Raw genomic sequence first — 22,728 nt, 5'->3', positions numbered from 1 at the left:
CGTATGTGTGTGAGCACGCATGTGCGCATGTGTTGTACATGATTGAGTGTGAGCGTGTATGAGCGTGAGTGTGTAAGCATGTCTGTGCACAAGTGCGCGTGTGATGGTGTGTGTGCGCAGGCTTGGGTGTATTTGTAGGTGTGAGTGTGTGTGTATGCATGTGTGTATATGCAGGGCTCATTCAGACTTTTCTAGTGTGAGCAGACCTCAAGGAAGTCTGGGCGATACTTCCTCCAGTTCCTGCCCTCTCCCTCCAAACAAACAAACAAAATCATTCCTGCAAGTATTTATGGAGCCTGTAACACGTGCCCCTCCCCACGGCATCTGGAAAAGCTCAGACCTGGCCAATTTAGAGCGGGCACTGCAAGAGGAAGGCACTTGGGGGCAGAACGGATGCCTTGCATGGGAATGACTGTTTTGGGAAAAAAAGAAGAATCGCTTTCTCCAAACAACCCAGTGAGGTGGGCCCAGACAGGGCTGCGGCCTCCTGGCTTTGAGGAAAGCAAGGCTCAGAGGTGACATGATTGACCCAGAGTCACCTGGTCAGGAAGCAGGAGCTCAAGGACCAGGAACATGGCATTGTCAGTCCAGGGATCCAAGGTACTGCCATCATTACCTGTAGCAGCATAGCAGGCATTGGGGCTGAGCAAAGAGGGACGGGCCTCCTGGTAGAGTGTGCCAGCAGCAACCTGAACAACTCAAATGACCATTTTCTGTGACATGTATGGCTGTGGAGTGCATTAGTGTCAATACAGTAGGTCCTTCAAGAAGAAGTTGTGGATCTTTGCCAAGATAACGTAGAATCGTTGAGGATCTTTGTAGATGAGATTGGGCTGCAGCTTCAATAGGCTGGGAAGTAAAACACGGGTGAATGAGAGTGCCGCGGTTTGCGGTTCCCAGTAGCTGTGTGACTTCAGCCAAGTAACCTCTCTGAGCTTTGGGTTTTTATTTATAAAATGGGGGTACACAGATGCCCCCTTGCGGGACAGTGTTGGGACCGAAGGAAGCAATATGAGTGCCTAGCTCAGTGCCAGAATAAAGAAAAAGTGCCACCAGTCAAACCTTGGCTCCTAAGAGTGAATGAGTCTCAATTCTGAGGCCCTGCTGGCCGAGCCCCTCTCCTTCCCAGTTCTTTCCCTCTCCCTCGCCGTCCCTTCCCTCTCCCCCTTTGGCTGCCTCCTCCCTTCGAGCTCTCGGTCGTTCCAGCAAAGTTCCCAACTTAGTCGACATGACGCGCGGCGCAGCCAATGGGAGGCGGAGCTGGCGTTTTTGGGGGGGCGGGAGGGGTGGGCCCCGCGTCTCCGGTGTCTGCCCTGCTCAGTGAATGGAGAGAGCGAGCGCCGGCCAGCTCACCCGGCCGCCCTGTGCCCCAGCCGCCGCCGCCGCCGCCGCGCTCCCGAGCCCAGCCCCGAGCCGGACCTCCCCGGGCGCCGTGTCCCACTGCGCTCGCCTCAGGTCCCCGACCCGGCCCGCGCCCCGGGCCGCTGGCCAGTGGGGCCAGGGGGCGCTCGGCACCTGGGCACTCCGAGCGATGCGCAGCGGGGCAGCGCCGGCCCCGCGGATGGAGCTGCTGCTGCCGCTGCCGCCGCCGCCACCGCCCGGCGCGCCCCGCTCCGCCCGCGCCCCGTGCGCCTGAGCGCCGAGCTCGCTCCTCCTCCGCGCCAACTCCGCCGCACGCTCCCCAGGCCGCCCGTGCTCCCCGCGCGCCTCCGCGGGCTCCACGCGTCTTGCCCAGCCGAGGCAGCCTCCTTCGGGCGCGGGCCGCTGCACACCATGGCCCCGGGGCGGACGGGGGCCGGCGCCGCGGTGCGCGCCCGCCTGGTGCTGGCCTTAGCTCTGGCGAGTGTTCTGAGAGGGCCCCCAGTCGCCGCCTGCCCCACCAAGTGTACCTGCTCCGCCGCCAGCGTGGACTGCCATGGGCTGGGCCTCCGGGCGGTTCCCCGGGGCATCCCCCGCAACGCCGAGCGCCTGTGAGTACCCCTGCCCCGCCCCGCCTCACCCAGGCCACCCACCTGGGTCCCACAGAGGGGCCCCCAGGCACCACATCCTTCCTTTCCCCTTGGCCGCGCTGGGTAGTCTCTGCCTTCACCCTTTCCTGGATTGGACCCTTCACTGAGTTGGAAGTCTGTGGCTTTGGGCAGGTCTGGGGAGAGAGGTCTTGAGGCCCCCTGTGATGGGCAAAAAGCAGCGTCTCTCCAAAGGTGAGGGTTCCAGACTCAGGGCCAACTGACAGCTTCCAAGGAAAGTGCTGGCAGGAGGCGAGAGGAAGAGAGAACACTGCAGCCAGGGAGGTCTTAGGGTGAGGGTAAGGGGTCTGCACTCATTAAAGAGGAGGCGAATGAGAAAGGTGAAGGGTGATGCTGCGTCAGGGCAGAGTCCGAGAGAGGACCCAAGACACTGTAACTGGCTCGGAGGTCAGAATGGGCCAGCTGCTCTCTGGCTGCCCTTGCGAGGAAAGTTAAGAGTGTGTTTGAAGGTCTAACTTCTGAGGAACCGAACAAATTCAGAGTGGGTGCTTGCAAAACCCGCCCTGCCTGAAGCGCAGCCTCGGAGGTGCCAAGTTGCAGCCCCGGCGAATTTTTTATGGCTCAGTTATAAATGCCTCCCCAAACGGGCTGGAGAATGGAAATGCTGACAGCCCTTTAAATGAGACCGAGCGCTATAATCTTACAAACCGCACTCAGCCTCGGATCCTGGGCTTGGCAGCAAGAGGAGAGACGCTTGGAGAGTGGGGTGGATTGACCCTCGTTTTAACCCCAATTGTGCAACCAAATATTTACTTTTCATATGTCAACGTTTTGGAAACATTTATCATTTTGATCCTCGGACCAGTTTCAAAACTTGGACTCCGGGGTGGGCTCTTCCTAGCCTGCCGTTGGGGAGTGGGGAAGGAAGGAGAAATGGTGGAGGGGGTTGGAACGGGACTGGGAACACAGCCCAGAAGAGGGAGAGGGTTTGCTCTAGCTGGTAGATTTCTCTATGCCTTGCTCTTCCTCTGCCTCCTTCCCCATATGTCTTAGGGTAGGTACGTGGGTCTTCCAGACTCTGCCTTCTTGACTTCAGGCTGGAAGAGAGTAGCAAGAGACTAAGATGAATTGTCCTAGAGTGTGTTATTTCTGTTAATCACCTCCTGTCACTCCACTGCTCTTCCACTTACTCTGTATGTGTCCACGAGCGGAGACTCAATAGAACTGCCTTCCTTTTTCCTGGAGCTTTCCTTGAGCTCAAAACATTTTTTTTCCCCCAAGTGCAGTGATTATTCTGTGGGGTTGAACCATGCAATTGTAGAGTGTTAGGGCTGAACCTTCATTAACACATTGCAAAAAACAAGGCTCAGCAATGTGAAGTGACCTGCCTAAGGTCACACAGCAAGTTGATGGCAATAAAAGGGCCAGAATTTAAGGTTTCCGCAACTTAATTCAGACGTTATATTCTACCATACCAGTGCAAAACTTGTTTTAGTGGTATTTTTGGAAACCTTTAACTTATAAACTAAATTCCCCTCCCTCCTCACCCCAGGGCCAGCCACAGGAGTTAGTGAAATAATAACTGTAGCTAATGTTTAATGAATGCTCTCTGTGCCTCAGTTTGTTTACATGGGTTATCTTATTGAATCTCTACAACAGTCTTATTAGTTACACAGGTAGTGCTTATTATTCTACTTTACAGTTAAGCCTTTTTGTCATTTGCTCAAGGTCATGTAGTAGCTAGTTAAGTGTTTGAATTTGAGGATGTCTGGCTCCTAAATCTGCACCCCCCCCACCTCTGCTGGACATCCTTGGAACAAGGGTCAGCTTGGGCCAGGATCTATAAATAGACAGTCCTGGGAGGGTTCTCCGTGGGCTTGGGTCTTAGAATAGGCAGCAGCTGCTACTGCTTCAGGTATAGCCTGCACACATGCAGCTCTCCTGTTGGGGTCTTGAGTCTACTTCTCTTCCATATTCAAAATCATGTTGCATATTTGAGACCAAGGAGAGTGAGCCCCTCCCCTAGCATGTAGGAAGTCTTCAAAAGCATCAGGCACAGCACTGCAGCCAGCATGCCACCCAGCTACCTCCCCCAGGAGACTCCTGCAGCTAGGGCTGCCCATCTGCTCTACAATTGGAGAAACTGGGTAGAGACTGGAGTCCTGCGCATTCGCATGGGCCCCCTGCTGCAGTCATGGCCACTGGCAGAGTAGGAGGTACTTTGGGATATTTGAGTCTCATCTGCCTTGGTTCTGGTCACTGGTGTCCCTTTGGCTGGGATGCATAGGGGTGATGCGGCTGCCAAGACTGGCTTGTCATTCTAGTCTCTTTCCTCCCCAGGAGAGAGGCAGACTTTATAAGCAGGGTGGGCCAGGGTTACTGCGGGTGTTAGGTACAGCTCCCACCCCCATAGTTCTTCATTACCCCACACTCTCTCTCAGTCAACTCACATGTAACATTTCAATTCTGCAAACTCTTAAGGAGGGTTGGGGGGAGGTGGTTTGGCATTTCTGAGCTATGCTAAGGGTTTCTTTAGGGAGGCATTTTTCATTCATTCCTCCCTTCATTCATTCAACAAACATGACTTGAGCGTCTACTGCATTCCAGTAACTGTATATAAAATCATGGCATGTATAGAAGAAAACCAGCAATTCAACTTAAAGAAAGAATGTAAGCAAAGGACAGAAGAAGGAACTTTCCTTTAGTGAGCCCTTTAAACTTCTCCGGGCTTGTTTTTGCTTGTGGCTAAGTTTTGCCAGCATTGCCATCAGTTGCTCGGGACCTTCCTAAAATGCATTTCTGATCTCAAATGTTTACACTGTGTTTTGTAACCGAGAGGAAGCATGTTCTCCCTTCTCCTCCATTCCTGCTATTCTACCTCCCAAAGAGGCATTTATGAAGGGATGGGGCGGGCGAGGGAGGGTTGTTGTTGACTTCTGAGCCCTTATCCACCCATGGTATGCTGCTGAGGGAGACATGCGTGAGGATAATGTGGTCACCATTTGGACTTTGCTTCAGGCCTGGAATGGGACCTGTTAAATTGTTCATCATTAAGCTGGTATCAGAGTTATGTCTGTGTTCTAGCATATTCTCCATAATGTCAGAACATCACACAGAGAAACTCTATCGTTTATAAACTACTGACAAAATTTTTTTCCCCCTCAATGGGGAGGTGACACCCACAAGAAAGCTAAATAAACACAGAGGAGAATTCAGTGTAATTTATTATCCACGGAGCAAAGATAGCCGACAAGGAGAGGGGAAGTGAATGGTGGTGCCTGAAACAAAACATTTACCACGGAGCACAGAGTAAACAGATGTTGCGTTTACCCTTCTGAGTACAAAAGGAGCCCGCAGATGTAATTCTTCTCCAACCACAATCTCAGCCTGGAAAAGGAGGAGACAGATGAAAATGAACTCTCACGCGGGGCCCCCTTTCCCCATCCTGCCTAAGGGCAGCCAGAGGCCCACTTTTCACCCGCAGCGCGGTGGCGGCCTGAACAGTGGAGCGGGGCAAGAGTGGACATCTTCGGTTTTTCACTTGGCTCTGGAACATACTGGAGAGTGCTGTATTTAAATAAACATTTCCTGTTTGCGAAGGAATACGGACTAAAGGCTGAAACGTGAGAATGTGGTAACTTAATTTTCTCCATCACTCCAGATGACGGCAAGCTTTGCCGGTGGTGGTTGGGTCCAATAAAAACCGGCACCATGTCATAGGCTTTCCCTTACTTGACCACAGAGGTCCTGAGGTCAAGTGGGAGACTTTCCAAGATGCTCAACAACCAAGCCCTGCATCCTGGTACTCTAAGCCCTAGGGGCAAGCTGGTGGATCGTGTGGCCTCTCTAGGCCAACCATGGGGATGTGGCCTTTCAGGGAGGCACAGTGCTCTCCTGCTGAAGCTGGGCTGGACATGAGCAGCTGAATGTATCCCCCTCCAGTGTGCTGTGCAGCTCTAAGCAGATTGATCTACCTCTCTGGGCCTTGTTTTACTGAAAGTAGAACTTTAGTCTATGGTTTTTTGTGTATAGTCTATAATTCAGTGGTGAACTGTCAGGGACCTCTTCCCCAGAACATAGAACAGTGCTTGGCACATAGTAGGTTTTCAACAAGCATGTGTTGAAGAAATTAATGATGAATTTCAGAAATACAAGTCTTTCTTTAGTTCTTACAAGTGAAAGCTTGAAAGCTGGGCAGTTAGAGATTTGCATTTTTATGTATGGCTAAGGGCTACTTACTAGTAACCTATTACATGAGTTATTAAGGGTTTCTAAAATTTGGCTTTCATGAACTAAAATTATTGCTTTACTAGAGTTACCATGGACTCATAATGAGCGATCCAGTCTGGAGTCTGGTTGCCAGGTGTTGCTTAGCAACCCTGCAAAACTCCTACTGTGCACGTGCCCATGAAAAGAGCTAACAATCCTGCACACTTCAAACCACAGGACTTTCCAGTCAGGAACTCATCAGTATTATCCTGCACTCTCTGTTGTTTCTGATTGCTGCTCTGCTTGTATTAATGGATGTATTTGTGGATTCATTTTGAAGTTTTGTTTTTGCCTGTGATCTGGGGCCTTGTTTATTTCTGCACTTTTGCCATTTTGATAGTTATTTTGTTTCTCTCCTTTTCTGTTTGTTGTCATGGAGTTCTATCTCCCCTGGAAAGTGAGAACAGTGGGATCTTTTGCACTCAAGGGGACCAGGCAGAAAGGTTTCAGAGCCCCAAGTTCAGACCTGGGCTCTGGAGACAGACATCTCTGGTTTGAAATCTGGCTCTGTCTTTGCTGATGCACCTGCGGTGGGTTACTCTTCTCCTCTGGGCTGCAGTCTATTTAAGTCCCTTTGTACCACATTTCCACGCCCATAATACAGGGATGATAATCGGACCGGCCCCGTGGGAATGCTGTGAATGTGGTGGCTCCAGGCAGTTCACGTGATGCACTCAGCACAGTGCCCAGCACGTTGCTTTTCCGACGACCATTCCTTACTGGTAAAGTGCTCACAGTAAATGTTCCTCTTGGGGACAATTAAATGAAATAATGTACAGGAAGTGCTTAACACAGTACCTGGCACATAGGCCTCCACAAACGATTAATGATAGTGACCACGGCTGTTGTTTCCATTTCTTCATCTGGGCTCCATCCAGCTGGAGGTTTTTGAGATGCCCACTGGGAAGTGCCTGTTGAGGCAAGTTCCTCGCCTGTGCGGAGGCTGTGCCCAGCACCCTTGTGCCCGGTTCCCTGCCTCTCCTCTCTAGCTAAGCCCAGGTTGGCCTCTGTTCCATAAAAAGGGGATTACGGTAGAAGCGGTTTATATCTTTTCCATGGGCGTGCTGCTTTGTGGTATATTTAAATAAGGGATGCATTTTATTTATTTATTTTGGGGGGTTGGATTTTCATGGGGAATTTTTGGCCCTGACTTTTTTTTTCAATGCTCATGCCTTCTGTCTTTCTCTAAAAACCTCCTTTTACCGACTTCCCATGTCTGCCTCTGTTAACTGCTTTTACTTAAAACAGCTGTATTTACTAGCATGCTCCACCCTCATTATGTAAGGTGGTCTTAACCCTTTTTAGAACTGCTAGAAAAAGAAAAAACAAAAACAAAAACAAAAACCAACATACGGCTTTTCTGGACAGCTTTTCTGGACCACCACTAATTCTGGATAGGGTAGATCAGAGGGTACCCCGCTGTCGTGCGTGATGTTGAATTTTCAAGGCTCTCCATTGTTCTTCTCCAGACTTAAATATAAACCCATCTTACCCAAGTGGGATGAACTCATTAGGAATCCTTATTCTGGAGACCTGGGTTGTGTTTTGTTACTACTGCTAGTGCTGGCCTGCCAAAGGCTATGCTTTCCTCCCCACTCTCTGTGGTCTTCGTGGTTCTGTTTCTAGCACCATATTTCATACAGCCATTCCCTGGGAAATGTTGTCAAGAGTGTGGGATCCAAAGTCCTTAATACTGAGTGGACTGGGAAGTGGGAGAGAAGTAACTTTGTGAGTAGAGGTGTGGACTTCAGAGCCAGAGTGGGCTCCAATCCTGGTTTACCGCTTAACTAGCTGGGTGACCTCAGTTTCCTCATTTGTAAAACGGAAATAATAATAATACCCCTTCATAGGATGCTGTGAATATTGAATTAACTCACATAGTGACTGCCCGAACCAAAGTGCATCCTCCATGAATATTCCTATCATTATGATTACTATAATTCTTAATAATTGTAGTCTTCCTTCCAGAGCAAGCTTGCGATAAAGCCTGATTTGGAAAAATACAGATTGTCAAGGTTGAAAAGGGTCCTCTCGTCCCAAGCTCCAACCATATGCAGGTTGATCTTCCAGCAACATAATTTTGGGGAAAGATAATTTTCCTTTGCTTGATTATATTTAGCAGTGAGGCACTCAGTTTTTCCTAAAGCAGTTTATTCCAATTTTAAAAGCAGTTCTAAGAAGAAATTCCTCTTTGTTTAGGAGTTGAACTGATCTCCCATTACTTGTTATTACACAGAGCAAGCAGAATCCTTTTTTCCAAATGATAGGATTTCAAACATCTTACTGCTGTTGCGTTTCTCACCACCCACTTACCCAAGTCTTCTCTCTTCTTCCATAAACTTTTCTTCCATAAACTCAACTATTCTGTGCATGTTAGACTTTGAGACAGGTCCTCTCCCTGTCCCTGGTTATCTTGCTCTAAATAGGTTCTGATCCTTTTTGCCTGTGTTGGTTCGAACGAGATCTTCTGCTCCTCGCTGGCTGGACTCCTGTCACTGCTGAACTCTCACTTCGGACAGCCACTGCCCCTGGGGCTTCTCACTTCGGCCAGGCTGGTCACCGCATCCCCAGCGTCTCCCCAGCCTTCCCTGCTGCTGACCCTACTTCCCCTCGTCCCAGATTTGTGCACTTGACTTTTGGCATCCAAGTGCAATGCTTTGCGTTTATCCTAATTAAATTTTGGCAAATGGTTTCATTTCATCAGCTTTTCAGGAACATTTCTATTTTGAATTTCCCTTTTCGCATGTTAACCGCTCCTCTCCTCATTTCCTCTGCATTTCTAGCGAGCTTGCCCCACAGACCTTTATCCAGGTCGTCAGTATAATCAGCAGCATCCTCTCTGCTTTTTTTCGAAGCCTTTCTATGATCTGGGTGTGGATTACATAAATATACTGTCCTGGTCTTTCTGGCCGGGGTTGATAAAAATGTTAAGGTCTTATTGGCCTGTAGCATCTTCTCTCCCTGGAGTTCTGTTCATATTTTCTCTGGAATGGTTTCCTATTAATGTTTAATTCCTCTGTTTGTTGAATTTTGTCTAAACTTTCGGTTTCTTGTAGCACTTCCCATCATGATTGCTGCTTCGCCCTTGTGCTGTCAGGCTGGTGCCAGAAGTCCTGTCGGCGTGGGACGTGGGGAGCGTGTGTGTGTCGGTGTATATGTGTGTGTTGTTCTCTCCCGTAAAATATTTTAGACTGAGAAACTGGGCCCTTCTTCCAGCAGCCTAGCTCGGATGAGAAGCCTCAGTTTCTCAACGTGATGTCTTTTACCATCTGGGGTGCCCGTTGGCATGGGGCCCACTTGCTTGAGTAGTGCTTGGAATAAATGTGATAGAGGATGAAGCGTGGAGGACTGAGGCCTGCAGACGCTCCCCGAGTCTCTGTCACCAGTGATAATAATAATAGCAACAGCAATCACTGAGGCTACAGCAGCTGCTATTTAGGGAGCCCCTCTGTGCCCGGCGCTGCTCTCACATGACATGCATGGACTCAGTCTTTGAACAATCATGCAAGTCAGGCACTCACTCTGTCCCCATTTTACAGATGAGTAAATGAAGTCAGAGGGGGTCAAGTAACTTCCACAAGTGGAAGGAGTGGAGTCAGGGTTCATCCAGACAGGCTGGTCTCTGTCTTCCCCATCTTCTAAACCCAATTCTCAAAGAACAAGCAGAAGGAAAACAAAAACAAAAACAAAAACAAACAACAAGTCCCAGCTGAATTAGCGAGAATCTGTTTGATGCAAGGTATCCTGAGAGGAATGCCAATGCCATGTTCTGGACACCTGGCCAAGGAGCCACCGCGTCCAGCACGTCCAGTTTGGGGAAGTAAGTGACTTTTGAATTGGAGCTTGAAGGATGACTAGGGTTCCCATAGGTGGAAATGGGAACATGGCTCAGATTCGCAGAAGTTCATGGTTACGTGGAACCTAAGGGCCTGAGCCCAGTTTAAAATGATAGGAGCTGCACTTCAGGAAGTTTTATCTAACATAAAACTTTATGGCATTTAGGGCATTTAGGGTTAAATGCAGTCTTATGAAAAATATCACCATAGTTTTGTGGCTACTTATTATTATTGTTTCTTTTTTGGATTTGAGGGGAGACACCCTCTGAGAACAGAGCTGCTGAGCCTTCTTGACCAGCCTTTCCCCCACAAGTATCTGCCTAGCTTTTCTCAGGGATTGCCCTCCTTTCCAGTTCGTTGTGCCACCGGCCTTCTCTCAGCCGTGATCTCTGGGCTCCCGCCACCCTGAGGTCAGGTCTTGCTAGAACAGGACGTATGTAAGACGCATTCCGGCTGCAGTGAGGGTGACTTCACTTTTCACGGCCTCCTCACTGCTTGTGTGGGCTCACACTCTTCTTCTCTTGTCCGAAATGCCAGTCTTGAGTTCCTGACCCCTGATTCATTCCGCAGTTTGGCAGCAGTGTGGATTGTGGTTCCTGAAAGCCTGCCAGCCCGTTTAACCACCCACCTTGACTCCCTCTTGAGTGTTCTGGCCTCCCTAGTTCCTGTCTGCTACCCAGCGTACCCACTGCTTGCTCCCCCTGCTCGCAGGAATCAGTGTGTATCCTGACCCAGGCTGGTCTGCATGGTGGGAAGTCCATGGTCCTCTTCTGATCCGAGGTTTGTGGGCTTGGCCATGGCTTTGTGCATCTGATGTAGCTCTCCTGGAGCCTGGGCTACTCCTCACCCCTGCCTTGACCCTTCCAGCTTGGCTTGCCCTTGGCTGTTCTTCATGTAGCTCTCCGTGGTCTAGTACTCCACTGGGACTTTTAGCATCTAAGCCTCAGGGCCTGCGATTGGATTTCGGGAGAATCTTTGCAGCCTGGACTTTCACTGGAGACCGGAGACTCCCAGTCCATGGCTGTGTCCTGGAAATAACCCCAGACTTCATCTTCATGACCATCTGAAGCCTTTTATGATGCCCAGGGTTGTGCTCAGAGGGACTCCGGGGCTGGACTCCATGAGTGACGAATTGCAACATGCCCCTAAGCTCCCTGAAACCAAGGCAGGGAAGAAAGAAGATTCTTCTGTGATTGAAAGGCTCGGTGATAATGATTTCATTAGAGAGCTGTTCTGCTCAGAAATGTGTTACAGAAGTTCCTGGACCGTCTAGCACTTTCCTGACATTCCTTTCTCTCCTCTGGGTCTCTGTCCAGCTTTGGAATGTAGGTAGAAAAGTGTTTTTTATATGGGGTTTTGAAGTGGTATTAATGGGAAACCATTAGGGAGTACAGTTTAATGTAACCTTTAATGAAGAAAAACGCCTACGTGGAATCCTGCTTTCCATCATTTCTTTAACTGCAGGACCTTGTAGGAGTATCTTTCTGAGTCCTAATTGTCTCCTCTGTAACCTTTACAATGGTAGGAATAACACTTCTCTCGTGGGGCTGATGCAGCTTTAAATGAGATCAGATGTCTGCACATGCCTCCTAAATCTAGTGCTATGTAAATGCCTCACTGAGTCCACTCACAGTGTCTGATTTTAACCGCTAAATCCTGCATCCGAATGGTGATTAGAGCTCATCTTAGATTCTTGCATTTACAGATGAGGAAACGTGGCAAACGCCAAAGCCTTGCTCAGGGTCACCTATGTTTTTGAACTTTTTCTGGGGTTTTCCTCTTCACTTCTCAAGATGCATCTTTTCCAAGTGCAGATATAGCCTCACACCAGTCATGTCAGCAACCCAACCAGGTGGAGCTGGGAGGGCTTTTTGCCTGAGTAGTTAATGAGTGGCCGTTTCCCAGAAAGTGGAACCAAGAGGCTCCCTGAAAGATGGAGTCATTTAAAGGAGCTATTTGCTGAGTGCCTGCAATGATGAATAAAGCAAGTGAAATGTCCTTATCACCAGAACAGCTCAAAATAATATGGAAATCAATCCAGGCTGTCGTTTCCCACCAAACGACTGAGCAAGACAAGGGCCACTGCTTTAGGTTCAGAGAGATTTATGGGATGGTAGGGGAAATGAAGGATGGGACACCACTGATGAAAGCAAGCCCCCACTCATCCCATTTAGTGGATACAAATATTGTAAAGAAACTCACACACCATTAAAAAAAATAGTACGAGTAGAATTTGAAAAAAAAAAACAGAACTCATGGGGAAAATATTAATCTGAGAACAATTGTATCCGAGAAAGAATTCAAGTATGCCTCCGCAGCTAGCTGGCAAACAGCACAAGTTCTGCATTTTATTAGAGTCCTCACTGCGTAGAACGCTGACCTTACTTGAGAAGCATTTCATAAACACTGACAGCACAGCAGCTTCGAGGCCGTGAGGAGACACAGGGCCTCCTTTGGGAGGCCAGCTTCCCCTCCTGGGCTGTTCCTGGACCACTGGACGTTGTTTCCCTGTGGTGCCCCTTTCCTTATTCTTCTCCTTTAGGTCTAACAAGGCAGGTAGGGGTTTTCCCAGAGGGAAGATGAGGGAGTAGGGGTGGGGGGCTTTGGACTGAAATTTGCCCTCTGCGCAGGTTTGCCTAGGAGTGGGGAAGGCTGTGAGGAAGACTCGGCTTTGAGGGAAAGAGTTGGAGAACTTTCGTTTGGCCCAGTGTCTTTTTGGAGATGTCACCTCGCGCCTGGAGATGTGTGACGTGTATGTGTGTAGAAGGGTGGTTCCTGGGCAGCATTCACCTGACCCTTGGGAATGGGAGAGCTGTGGCTGGCAGTAGCCCTGCGAAATGTGTGCCCTCCATCTCCTCCTGCTAGAAGTTGGCACTTTTCTTTCCATCTGCTGCCAGCTTACAAGTCCTGAATTTCTGCCATGGAACTTGGTTCTTTCCCTCCCCCTCTCATTTCCTCCCCTAGCCAAGAGATTTTCAGACTTTTGAAGTATCTCTAGAGATCATCTGGTCTACCCGCTCCCCACTGCTCTCAGCAGACTCAGACAGATACGTGTCTTCAAGCTGTCGTAGGAGGGGACCTCAGCTTAGTGGTGTGAACTGCCCTCGTGAGAAGTTTGTCCTGCTTTCATTTCAGCCCCGATCGCAGCATTTGGTCCTCAGTAACGATAACTCAGAACTGTAGGAAGCCTCTACCAATCTGGGAAACTAGGGAGACAGAAGACGGACCAAATCTAGTACAAAAAATAAAAAATAATGTGGACCCAGAAGGGAGAGGCACCAAAGGGTGAGTTGGGATTGCAGATCATATCCTGAGGGCTCTAAGCACCAGGGTAGCTCACGATCTAGAAAAGGAAGGTCCCAGACAGAAAAAGCTGCAAAGGAAGGAAAACTGGGAACAAAGACTGGAGCAGAAATCCAAAATGGGAAGGCCAGTTACTTCATGGGAGTTTTTAATGGCTCTAGCACCCTGCTTCTAATTACTTCATACCACAAGATGGTAACCAATCTGCTGTGTTTACTCTGTTTAGGCATACATTTTAATACTTTCTGAAACATTTCCCATAAGCTTTCTCCTGCCATGTGCCTTCCTTGTATGTTCTAGAAATTTTGCAAAGACCTAAATCTCCTCTGGGTTCTTTCCCGACTGGAGCTGCATGCTGATTTGAGCCATATTCAGCCAGGAAGCTCTCTTCCCGTCTTTAAAACAAGAAACATCTCCTTCTGAGAAGACTGCGCTACAGTTTTCTTTGTCTGTGTTGTTAACGAACAAAGAGGCCCCACTGCAAAACAGCATTTCACGAGCAGAGCGGAGCTGATAGCACCTCTTGCCAAATGTGACTGTGTGTAGTTGTGTGGGGGTGTGGGGGAGAAACAGCTTTGTCAAGAGGAGGGCCGAGGGAGGCAGCTCTGGGGAATTTTTAGCAACTGCAGCATGGTGTAGTGGAAAGAAAGTTTGCCTGGGAATTTGGAGACCTGGCTGTACCTCTGACATACTGTGTGACCTTGGACAAGTCACTTGACCTCTCTGGGCCTCAGTTTCCTTGTCTTTTAAGGGGATGAAGGGAGTAGACTGGACAATCTCCAAGGATCATTTTAGTCCTATGCATCCTCACTTCTAGGGGCTGGGATTTAGGGTTTAGACCTGAGCCAACATCCAACCAACCCAAGGGACTTTCTAGAGGCAATAGAGAGGCCAGGACAGCTGCTTCAGGGAGTGGCTGGTCCTTGATTAAGGCTCAAATAATTAGCTCAGCTCCGCAGTAAGCTTTCTGAAATTAAGAAAGAAAAAGATGTTTAGTTTCAAAAATAGCAGTCAGTGTTTCTTAAACCTGATTGGCTTTGGGCTTTGTAGACTTTATGCACAGGCAGAATTTCCCTTCCTTTATAGCGGAGCAGTTTACAGTATTGATGCTGGAATTGGTGTGACCTGGGCTTGCGTGGCATCACAAGCTACGTAATCTTGGGCACGTTCTTTGACAGTCACCTGCCTCATTGGGTTGCTGGAGGATCAAATGAGGTGATACAGTCAAGCTTAGAGGCTAGTGCCTGGCATTAAATAACCACTCAAAAAGCCATTATTCTGATTACTTATTGCTGCTTAACAAAGCACCCCAAAACTTCGTGTTATAAAGCAACCAGCACTTTATTATACTCCGTGATTCCTTGGGTCAGGATTTTGGACACGGCTCAGTAAGATGGCCTGTCTCTGCTCCCTGATGTAGGAGGCACCATCCAGAGAGTGTGGGAGTGACTGGGGGGACTTGAATGGCTGGTACTAGCATCATCTGCTGGTTATTTACTTATATGCCTGACACCCAGGTGGGGGTGACTTGAAGGCTGAGCTGTGCTGGGGCTGTTGACCAGGGGTGCCTACATGTGACCTGACTTATGTGGCTTGAGCTTCCATGAAGCATGGCAGCCTTAGGGTGATCTAGCTTCTTTCACTGGGGCTCAGAGCTCTCAGAAAATTGTGTCAGTCAGCAACCCAGAAGTTGCATGGCTTTTTATGAACTAACTTTAGAAGTAACATAGTCACCTCTTTCCTGTATTCCATTGCTCTAAACAGCGCCAGCTAGCTCAGATTAAAGGGTAGGGAAGTCCCAGAGAATGTGCGGCCATGTTTTAAAAACTACCACCATGGAATTATCATTGTTATTTTCTATACCGTGTAACTAATCTCCTAACTGAATTAAAAGCTTCTTGAGGGTGGGAGCTATATGTGTCTCTGTGGGCTTAGTACAGTGCTTGTGAAAATAAAACTAAGTCAACACATTTTTAAAAATCAAATTGACTTCGATGGGTAGGAGCAAAGTCCCTGAGCTTTAAAATCAAAGAGATTTGGATTTTTAAAACATCTGTATTCAAAATGTGCCCTTTGACAAAATACTTGTCTTTTTAGACTCAGTCTTCTCACCCCCAGAAATGGAGACAGTAAGACCTATATCGAGGATTGTTGTAAGAATTAGCAATATTATATGCAAAAGGCCCAACACAGAGTTGATGCTGATGAAGACTGTGGGGCATCGTGGTACTGTGGCGAGAACACCGATGCTCAAGCTGACAGATCTGACTTCAAATCCCATCACTTCTTTTCTTCAATGAAAGACAAGTCCTTTCATTGTTTGAAGTCTTAGGATCCTCATCTGTAAAATGGGTATAATAGTAAATACCTTTGTAAAGTGAGTAGCCACAGTTAACAATTGTAGTTCTCTTGTTTGTATATTGATTCATCCATGAATTTATGCATTGAACAATTATATATTTAATTATAATCCTGTATTTAATTACACAGTAGCCTCATTTTTCAATTCCCTGTATACTGGGGTCTGTTGATGCCTAAATCTGGGAAGATACCCTCGCAGGGCAGAGAACTTGCCCTCTGTCAAGGAGCCAGCTTGGGATACTACCCAATTTGAACACATCTGCAATTGAATTTTAATTACCCCTGTTGGCTTTTCACCCCAGAGCGCCCCCTGGCTACCTGGAGGTATAACCATTTTGCTCAGATAGCCACCTTTCTATTTTTCTTTGGGCCAATCCTCTTCCTTACTGCTGTGTAACTGCAAGCAAACATGCTAGCTCTTACTGTGTCTGTTTTTGTTGTTGCCTTTTTTTTTTTTTTTAAAGCATTGTTTTCCTGGCTCAGATTCTGCAAACTCTACCACAGGTCACCAGGTTTAATTTTTGTAGGTAGTTTCTGGGACCTGAGGCTCTGTTAGGAACCACTGACTAGGAGCTTCTTCTTTTCTTCCCTAAGATCTGCTAAAAGCTCCCCCCCCCCCTTCTTTTTGTCTAGATAATCTGATAAAATCAATTGACCTTGTTCTTAGAAAAACGCACAAACTCACAGTATTTTGCAAATGATTTTGAGGCCATTCATGGCCACTTTTCCAGATGGCAATTTTCTTCTGAACGACCCTATCTGTTTCAGTGATTTTGATTACATGGGCTTCTGGGGGTTTGCTGAGTTCTACTTGAAGTTCATGGTATGCCTGCGAGATTGTTGTACATCTTCTTGCTTATGTAAGTCTTTCCATCCTCTCCCTCGTAGTAGGCGTGCTGTGTGGTGGCTGCCTAGGATTCAGTCTCGCTTCCTAGGAGAATATTGTCTTTTGCAACTACAGGATACAGTCTGGTGGATTTGTAGTCCGGGACTTTGCCCTCGCCTACTCAAGGGAGGAGCTCATGACCCAAGTCAGGTCCATCCAGTGCTGCCTCCCTGGAATTGGAATCTTGACCAGAGGGACAAAGAGATTGGACATGATGGTTTGACATACCATCTGAGCACTTATGCAAGGACCAGACATGCCTGCTTTCCTTTTCCCAAGAATTTCTTTTAAGAGTCCCATTGAATCCAGAAGTCCCTGATAGCCTCCTAGTGAATTCTCTTTTGCTCAGGTTCACAGACTTGCAACCAAATAACTCTGAGAAAGCCACAGACAGCAAACTTCTGTGGGAGAAAGTGGCATAATGAGAAAGATTGTGCCTGGCATTTGGAGAAAGGCAGACCTGGGTTTGAATCACAGTTCACCATTCACCAGCTGGGTGCCTGTAGGCGAGTTCACTTTTCTGTTAGGATGTCAGCATCATTGTAAAATAAAGATAATGAGTCCTGAAACCCTGATTCTCAGACTTGGCTGCACGTTGGAATCACCTGGGGAGATTTAAAAATGACTGAAAACAGGGTCCCATCCCCAGTAATTCTGATTTAATGATTGGGATGGGGAGGGCGGTGCTTCCTGGATGTGATTTTGTAAAGCTCCCAGGTATTTCTGTTGTGCAGCAGTGTTTGAGAAAACTGACCTAATGAAAAATTTGAAATTATGGAGAATATTAAATAAGTTATGAAAAACACTTAGAGAGTTATGTAGGGATTGATAAAAGTCACTCTCCTTTCCTTTCCTTTCTTAAGGGAAGCAGAATTGCTCGCTTTTGCTTCTAGCACAGTTTTCTTTGTTTGGAGTAGTCATAGCGATGCATGACAACCACGGTGCAGTGTAACCCCGAGTATTTATACCATCTGAGGTGAAGGCCAATCATGAATGTGGCCAGGATTATAGAATATACAAACATGTGATTACTTTCACATCCATAGAATAACTAGGGCGAGTTCAACAAGGCTCTGTGAGAGCATTCTAAGGAATAACTGCTTTAATGGGTGGGCGAAACTGATTCATAATCTCTATGGCAACAGCAAAATAGAGTGATGTCGTCCCAAGGGACCTGGACCAGAACCCAAGACAGTTCTCTCCCAGATCTGCCCGGCAACCTGCTGAGGGACCCTGCCTCAAGCAATTTTCTCTCTCAAGTCCTCGGTTTCTCCAGACTCCATTTGCAACAGAATCTTTGAGGGAAATATGTTGACATGACGGTTGTTAAGACAATGATGAGAAGATTCTATAGGAAGCAAAGGGAAAGCAGGGCCTTGCGACTCTTAGAGGAGATAATTATCTGTGTGTCTGTATGTTGGTTCTCCCATCTGCCGTCCTCCCTCTCCGCTTCCCCACAGCCTCTCCCGTATCTTGCCATGTAGGAACCGATCCAAACCTGTCTTTATAAAGTCCTTTCTACAAAGAAGATGCAACGGGAGACTTGCATCTCCCCAGGGCTTTTCTGCCTCAGTACTATTAACGTTTTGTGCTGGGTGTTTTTTGTTGTTGTTGGGGGCTGCCCTGTTCATTTTAAGACACTTAGCAGCATCTCTGACCTCTACCCACTAGATTCCAGTAGCACTCCTTCCTAATCTAACAACCAAAAATGTCTCCAGACAACGCCAAATACCCCCTGGGAGACAGAACCACCTCTGGCTGAGTAGCACTTCCCTAGCCCAATCTCAGGGAAGTGTGTTTACATTGATAAAGCCGCATCCATGTTGTGAATGCACAGTGGTTAACCTCTGTAGTGCCTTCAGAGATTTTTATCAGTTGTCCACGAGCCTTGTGTCCATTGTCAGAGATGGGGGTTGTGAGTTACAGAGGAGTTAACAGGAATAATATTAATAACCACGGCTACCATTTATTGAGTGTTTATTATGTGTTATGTGCATAGCTAAGTGCTTTATATATTATATTGTCTCAGTTAATATTTACATCGACAGAGTTTGCAAACCAGTGACCAGTAGGCCAAAACCGCCCTCCAAAGTGTTGTGCTTGGCTCACATGGTATTGGCTCACATATTGGTGGTGGTTTTTTTTCAAGTGTTGATTTCTTGCCAACATTTTAAGATTGGGTGAGTTCATATAAAAGTCTATTTCTAGCTTTGTTTTTAAAAATTGGAAAATTTGGCAACCGGAGGTCAGCTTGGCTCTATGGCAGTGATTGACAGGCATTTAGATGAGGCATGTCTCCATTTCACCACAGTCCTCACCACTCCCTATTGTGACTCCAACCCTGAGACTGTGTGTCAGCTTCCATTTGGCATTGTGATATTTTTCTTTTGCTCAGCCCAGCTTCCCTTGTTGGTATCATCTGCCGGGCTCCTCTAAGCTGTCATATTTGTGGCTCCTTCCTTACCCTACACTGTGTGCATATATTACTGCTCCCATTTTAAAGATGGGAACACTGAGGCTAAACCAAAGGAAAGCTCTTGTCCAAATTCATACATCAAATAAGCAGCAAAGCTGGGAGGAGAATCTGAGCCTTCCCACCTCGCCAGCATAGCCCTGCCTGGCATCACGAAGTAGCCACTGGTAGAGTCTCCCTGCGTCCTAGGACTCTCCAGCTGGATATTCTGCTGGAAGATCTTAGGATTTCCTTGGAGAACTAGGTCTCAGTGTCCTTCTGCTCACCAGGAAACCCACATGTCACTGGGATGGGAAGAGTGTCTTCTGAGTGTAGCTCCCAAGCTGCGTTTTTTTCTGTGTCTATGCCACTCTTTGGTCTGTGTCCAAAAGCTGCTCACACACTCCCACATAGCTGTGGGGCCAGCTGGTGTGTGTGCTTCTGCCTGAGACGAGGCCGCTTGCCTGCGGGGAGGATGTGATTGCTTTAGGAAATTAAGTGGGAGTGATTAATTAGGAAATGTACTGAGGACTCTGGAAAGAAATAGCAGAAAATGAAAAAAAAAAAATTGGAACCCTAAATACAGAAAGCTTCTGGCCACATGGCTAAGGATACTGCGTTCAGTGGAACTGAAAGCATTTGATCCTTTTTTTTTTTTTTTTTTTTTGCTGCCATTGCTTTGATATATAAGGATGCTGGAAAGAACCATAAAATCAGCTGATCCAACCTCTCCTTTTACCAAATGGCAAATGAAAGCTCAGAGAGACCACGAGGAGAAGCTGGCAGCTTTGAAAGAACAGCAGGGCTTGGGACTCTGAAAGACCGGGGTTTGAATTACTGATGCATCCTTGCTAGGTGTGGAATCCTGGGCAGGTCTCTGCGTCTTGGGTTTCCCACTGTGAAATCAAGGTAGCCCTGACCACTGCTGAGGGTGGCAGCGAGACATTAGTGAACAAAGGCAGGCACAATGGCCGTTAGTGAGTGAGTGATACGTGCCAGGCACCGTCCTAGCACGTGGCTTGTGTTGTCTTACTTTTTACAGCAGTCCTACGGGGTTGGTGCCATTCTTAGCTCATTTTGTAAATGAAGAACAAAGGCACTGAGAGGATCCATTATTTATTCAATGTCCCGTAGCTAGTAAGTGGCTGAGCCAAGTTTCCCAAGCAGTCTAGGAATCCACGTTCCAACCACTACGCATTCTGCCTCTTGTGCACGTGATATAACGTACAGATAACTTATATAATCAATAAATCACACAGCATCCCTTGCTATTACCCGGTCACAGCCGTGGCTCCCACACACCTGCGGAGTCCTGCTATGTAGTTCTCCTTCCTTCACCCCCAGTGGCTTGACTTTCGGCTTGAGGGTCCTCATATGCAATAAAACTTTTAAGTTACGGGTGAAGTATTGAGCCCGGGAGCTATTTTTTATTCTGTGGGACTTTGATATTTTCAATATGCTTCAGTCTAATACAAAGCTTCCTGTCAGGGCAGCCTGAGTGCCGTTGCCGTCCACGCACGTAAGAATTACGGTGCTGCCAGCGTGAAATGCCCAGCTGCCTGGCTCCTTCCTTCTGTGTTTTCTCTTGGGGCCTCGTGGGACAGCCCCCTGCTATTCTTACTGAGTTTTTGGCTTGTCAGTCAACCTTCTCTTTGGAAACTCTATCCAACCCCAGTCCCATTTGTGGGTTTTAATACAATGAACGTTCTTTCTGGCCCCTTAGGGGATGGGTTCTGGGTCTTTGCTGGATTGCCGTGTGGTGATGGTGCTTGTTCTCCCCCCAGTCCCCTTGCCAACATGAGCTCGGGGGGGGGCTGGTAGCCCAAGCCGAGAAGAAGCAAGGCTGTACTCCTCGTCTCTGTGCCTCTGGATGGCGATTCGCAGTCCTTCTGGTTGGCCTGGAAGTTCATTATTAGGAATGCTAAGTGATGAGTCTGCCCTCATCCTGGGGGGAGCCCCGTCTGTGTCCCCAGAGAGCCTGGGGATCAGAGGTAGTTCTGGAAGGGGGTAGGGTTGTTCGGGTCTGTACACTAATACGGGAGCTTCATAGTAACAATAAAAGCTGACTTCTGTTGACACCTCAGGTTGTGCCAGGCACAGTGCTAAGGGTTTCTTCTTGTTTCGTTTAATCCTCACGAGAATAGGATCAGGTCTGACAGTGAGGCACAGACAGGTTAAATAGTTTTCCGTGTGCACACACAACAGTAGAGCCGTAATTCAGGCCAGTCTGACCCACAACAGCTTTGATTTTTTAACCACCCCACCTTATAGTTTATAGTCTTCTTACTTTTGAGGTGCCGTCCAGTGGGCTCCCCGGATTCTAAAGCAGCTGGTTTTACTGATTCCTAGACATGGAAAAACTGCAGAAAAATGGTGCAGATGTTCCCTGAATTAAAGCCCTGAGATCCTTGCTGCCTGGATCTCTTCTGTGGAGCTGGGCTTTCTTGTGCCATTTCCACATTCCATCAACAGGAGAGTCAGGAAAGAGCTGTGCAGGACATCAGGTCCAAGGGAATAATACAGCACTGTCACCGGGAGAGCCCATTCATTCATTCATTCATTCGTGCACGCATTCGACAGAGCTATGCTCAGTGTACCACGTGCCCCTGGGATGCTCTGGTGAACAAACCATTTCTTATCTCACCAATTTTCTCTTACCAAAAACGACCTCATCACACCTACTACATTGGCTACAGTCAAACAAAACAAAACAAAAGCCAGGAACCCAGAAGATAACACATATTGGCGAGGATGTGGAGAAATGAGAATGCAATGTAAAATGGTGCACCCTCTGTGGAAAGCAGTGTAGCAATTCCTCAAAAAGTTAAGTGTAGAGTTACCATATGATCTAGGAATTCCACCCCTGAGTGTATACTCAAGGGAAGTGAAAGCAGGGACTCAAACAGATAACTGTATGCCAATATCCACTGCAGCGTTATTCACAACAGCCAAAGAGTAGAAACAACGGAAGTGTTCCTCGGCAGATGAGATGAGGTACGTACATACGATGGAGTGTTATTCAGCCTTGAAAAGGAGTGGAGTTCTGATATGTGTTGTGACCAAGATGAACCTTGAAAACATTGCGTTAAGCAAAATAAGCCAGACACAAATATCATATGATTCCACTTAAATGAACTGTCCAGAACAGGCAAATTCATAGAGACAGAACATAGATTAGAGGTTATCAGAGGATACAGGGACTGGGGAAGAGGGAGTTAGTACTTTATGGATACAGAGCATCTGTCTGGGGTGACGAAAGGTTTTTGGAAATAGTGGTAATGGTTGTGCAGCATTGCAGATGGACTTAAGTCCAACTGAACTGTGTACTTAAAAATGGTTACAATGGTGAATTTTATGTTATAGATATTTTACTGCAATTTAATAAAAATCTCATCATAAGAGAAAGAAAAAGTGTGCTTTGTCAAGGAGCAAAGTCTTACAGAAATCCCTTTCTTACTCACCTCAGTGCCCAGGCTTTATGCCTAGCACAGGGCCTGGCATATAGTGGATGCATGTTTCTTTTTTTGCTGAACCAAACTGGGAACAGACTAATTCCATTTGTAGTCGGAAATGGCAGTGAGGCTGTTGAGTGTAAATTTTACTACCATGGCAACTGTGGAACACAGAGATGATACATATGAAAATGCAGTCGTA

At 47.5% G+C, this 22,728-nt stretch overlaps 1 protein-coding gene across 3 annotated transcripts in view; it reads left to right on the top strand.

Moving 5' to 3' along the window:
• SLIT3 (slit guidance ligand 3) overlaps positions 1–22,728 on the top strand; it is a 610,825-nt gene that overhangs the window by 24,272 nt on the left and 563,825 nt on the right. The window contains exon 1 of one of the 3 annotated variants that reach the window (XM_031438258.2): positions 1,575–1,970. The exons of 1 other annotated variant lie outside the window; for it this stretch is intronic. In XM_031438258.2, coding sequence (XP_031294118.2) covers positions 1,774–1,970 — 197 coding nt within the window. In that variant the 5' untranslated portion in view covers positions 1,575–1,773. Of the gene's footprint in view, positions 1–1,574; positions 1,971–22,728 lie in introns of those variants that run through there. One more of the 3 variants, XM_064480086.1, reaches the window with a different exon arrangement.

Source organism: Camelus dromedarius, chromosome 27, assembly GCF_036321535.1.
Source record: "Camelus dromedarius isolate mCamDro1 chromosome 27, mCamDro1.pat, whole genome shotgun sequence".
Taxonomy (NCBI): domain Eukaryota; kingdom Metazoa; phylum Chordata; class Mammalia; order Artiodactyla; family Camelidae; genus Camelus; species Camelus dromedarius.
Note: the sequence above shows the minus strand (reverse complement) of the source record. Positions and strands in the feature narration are given on the sequence as shown.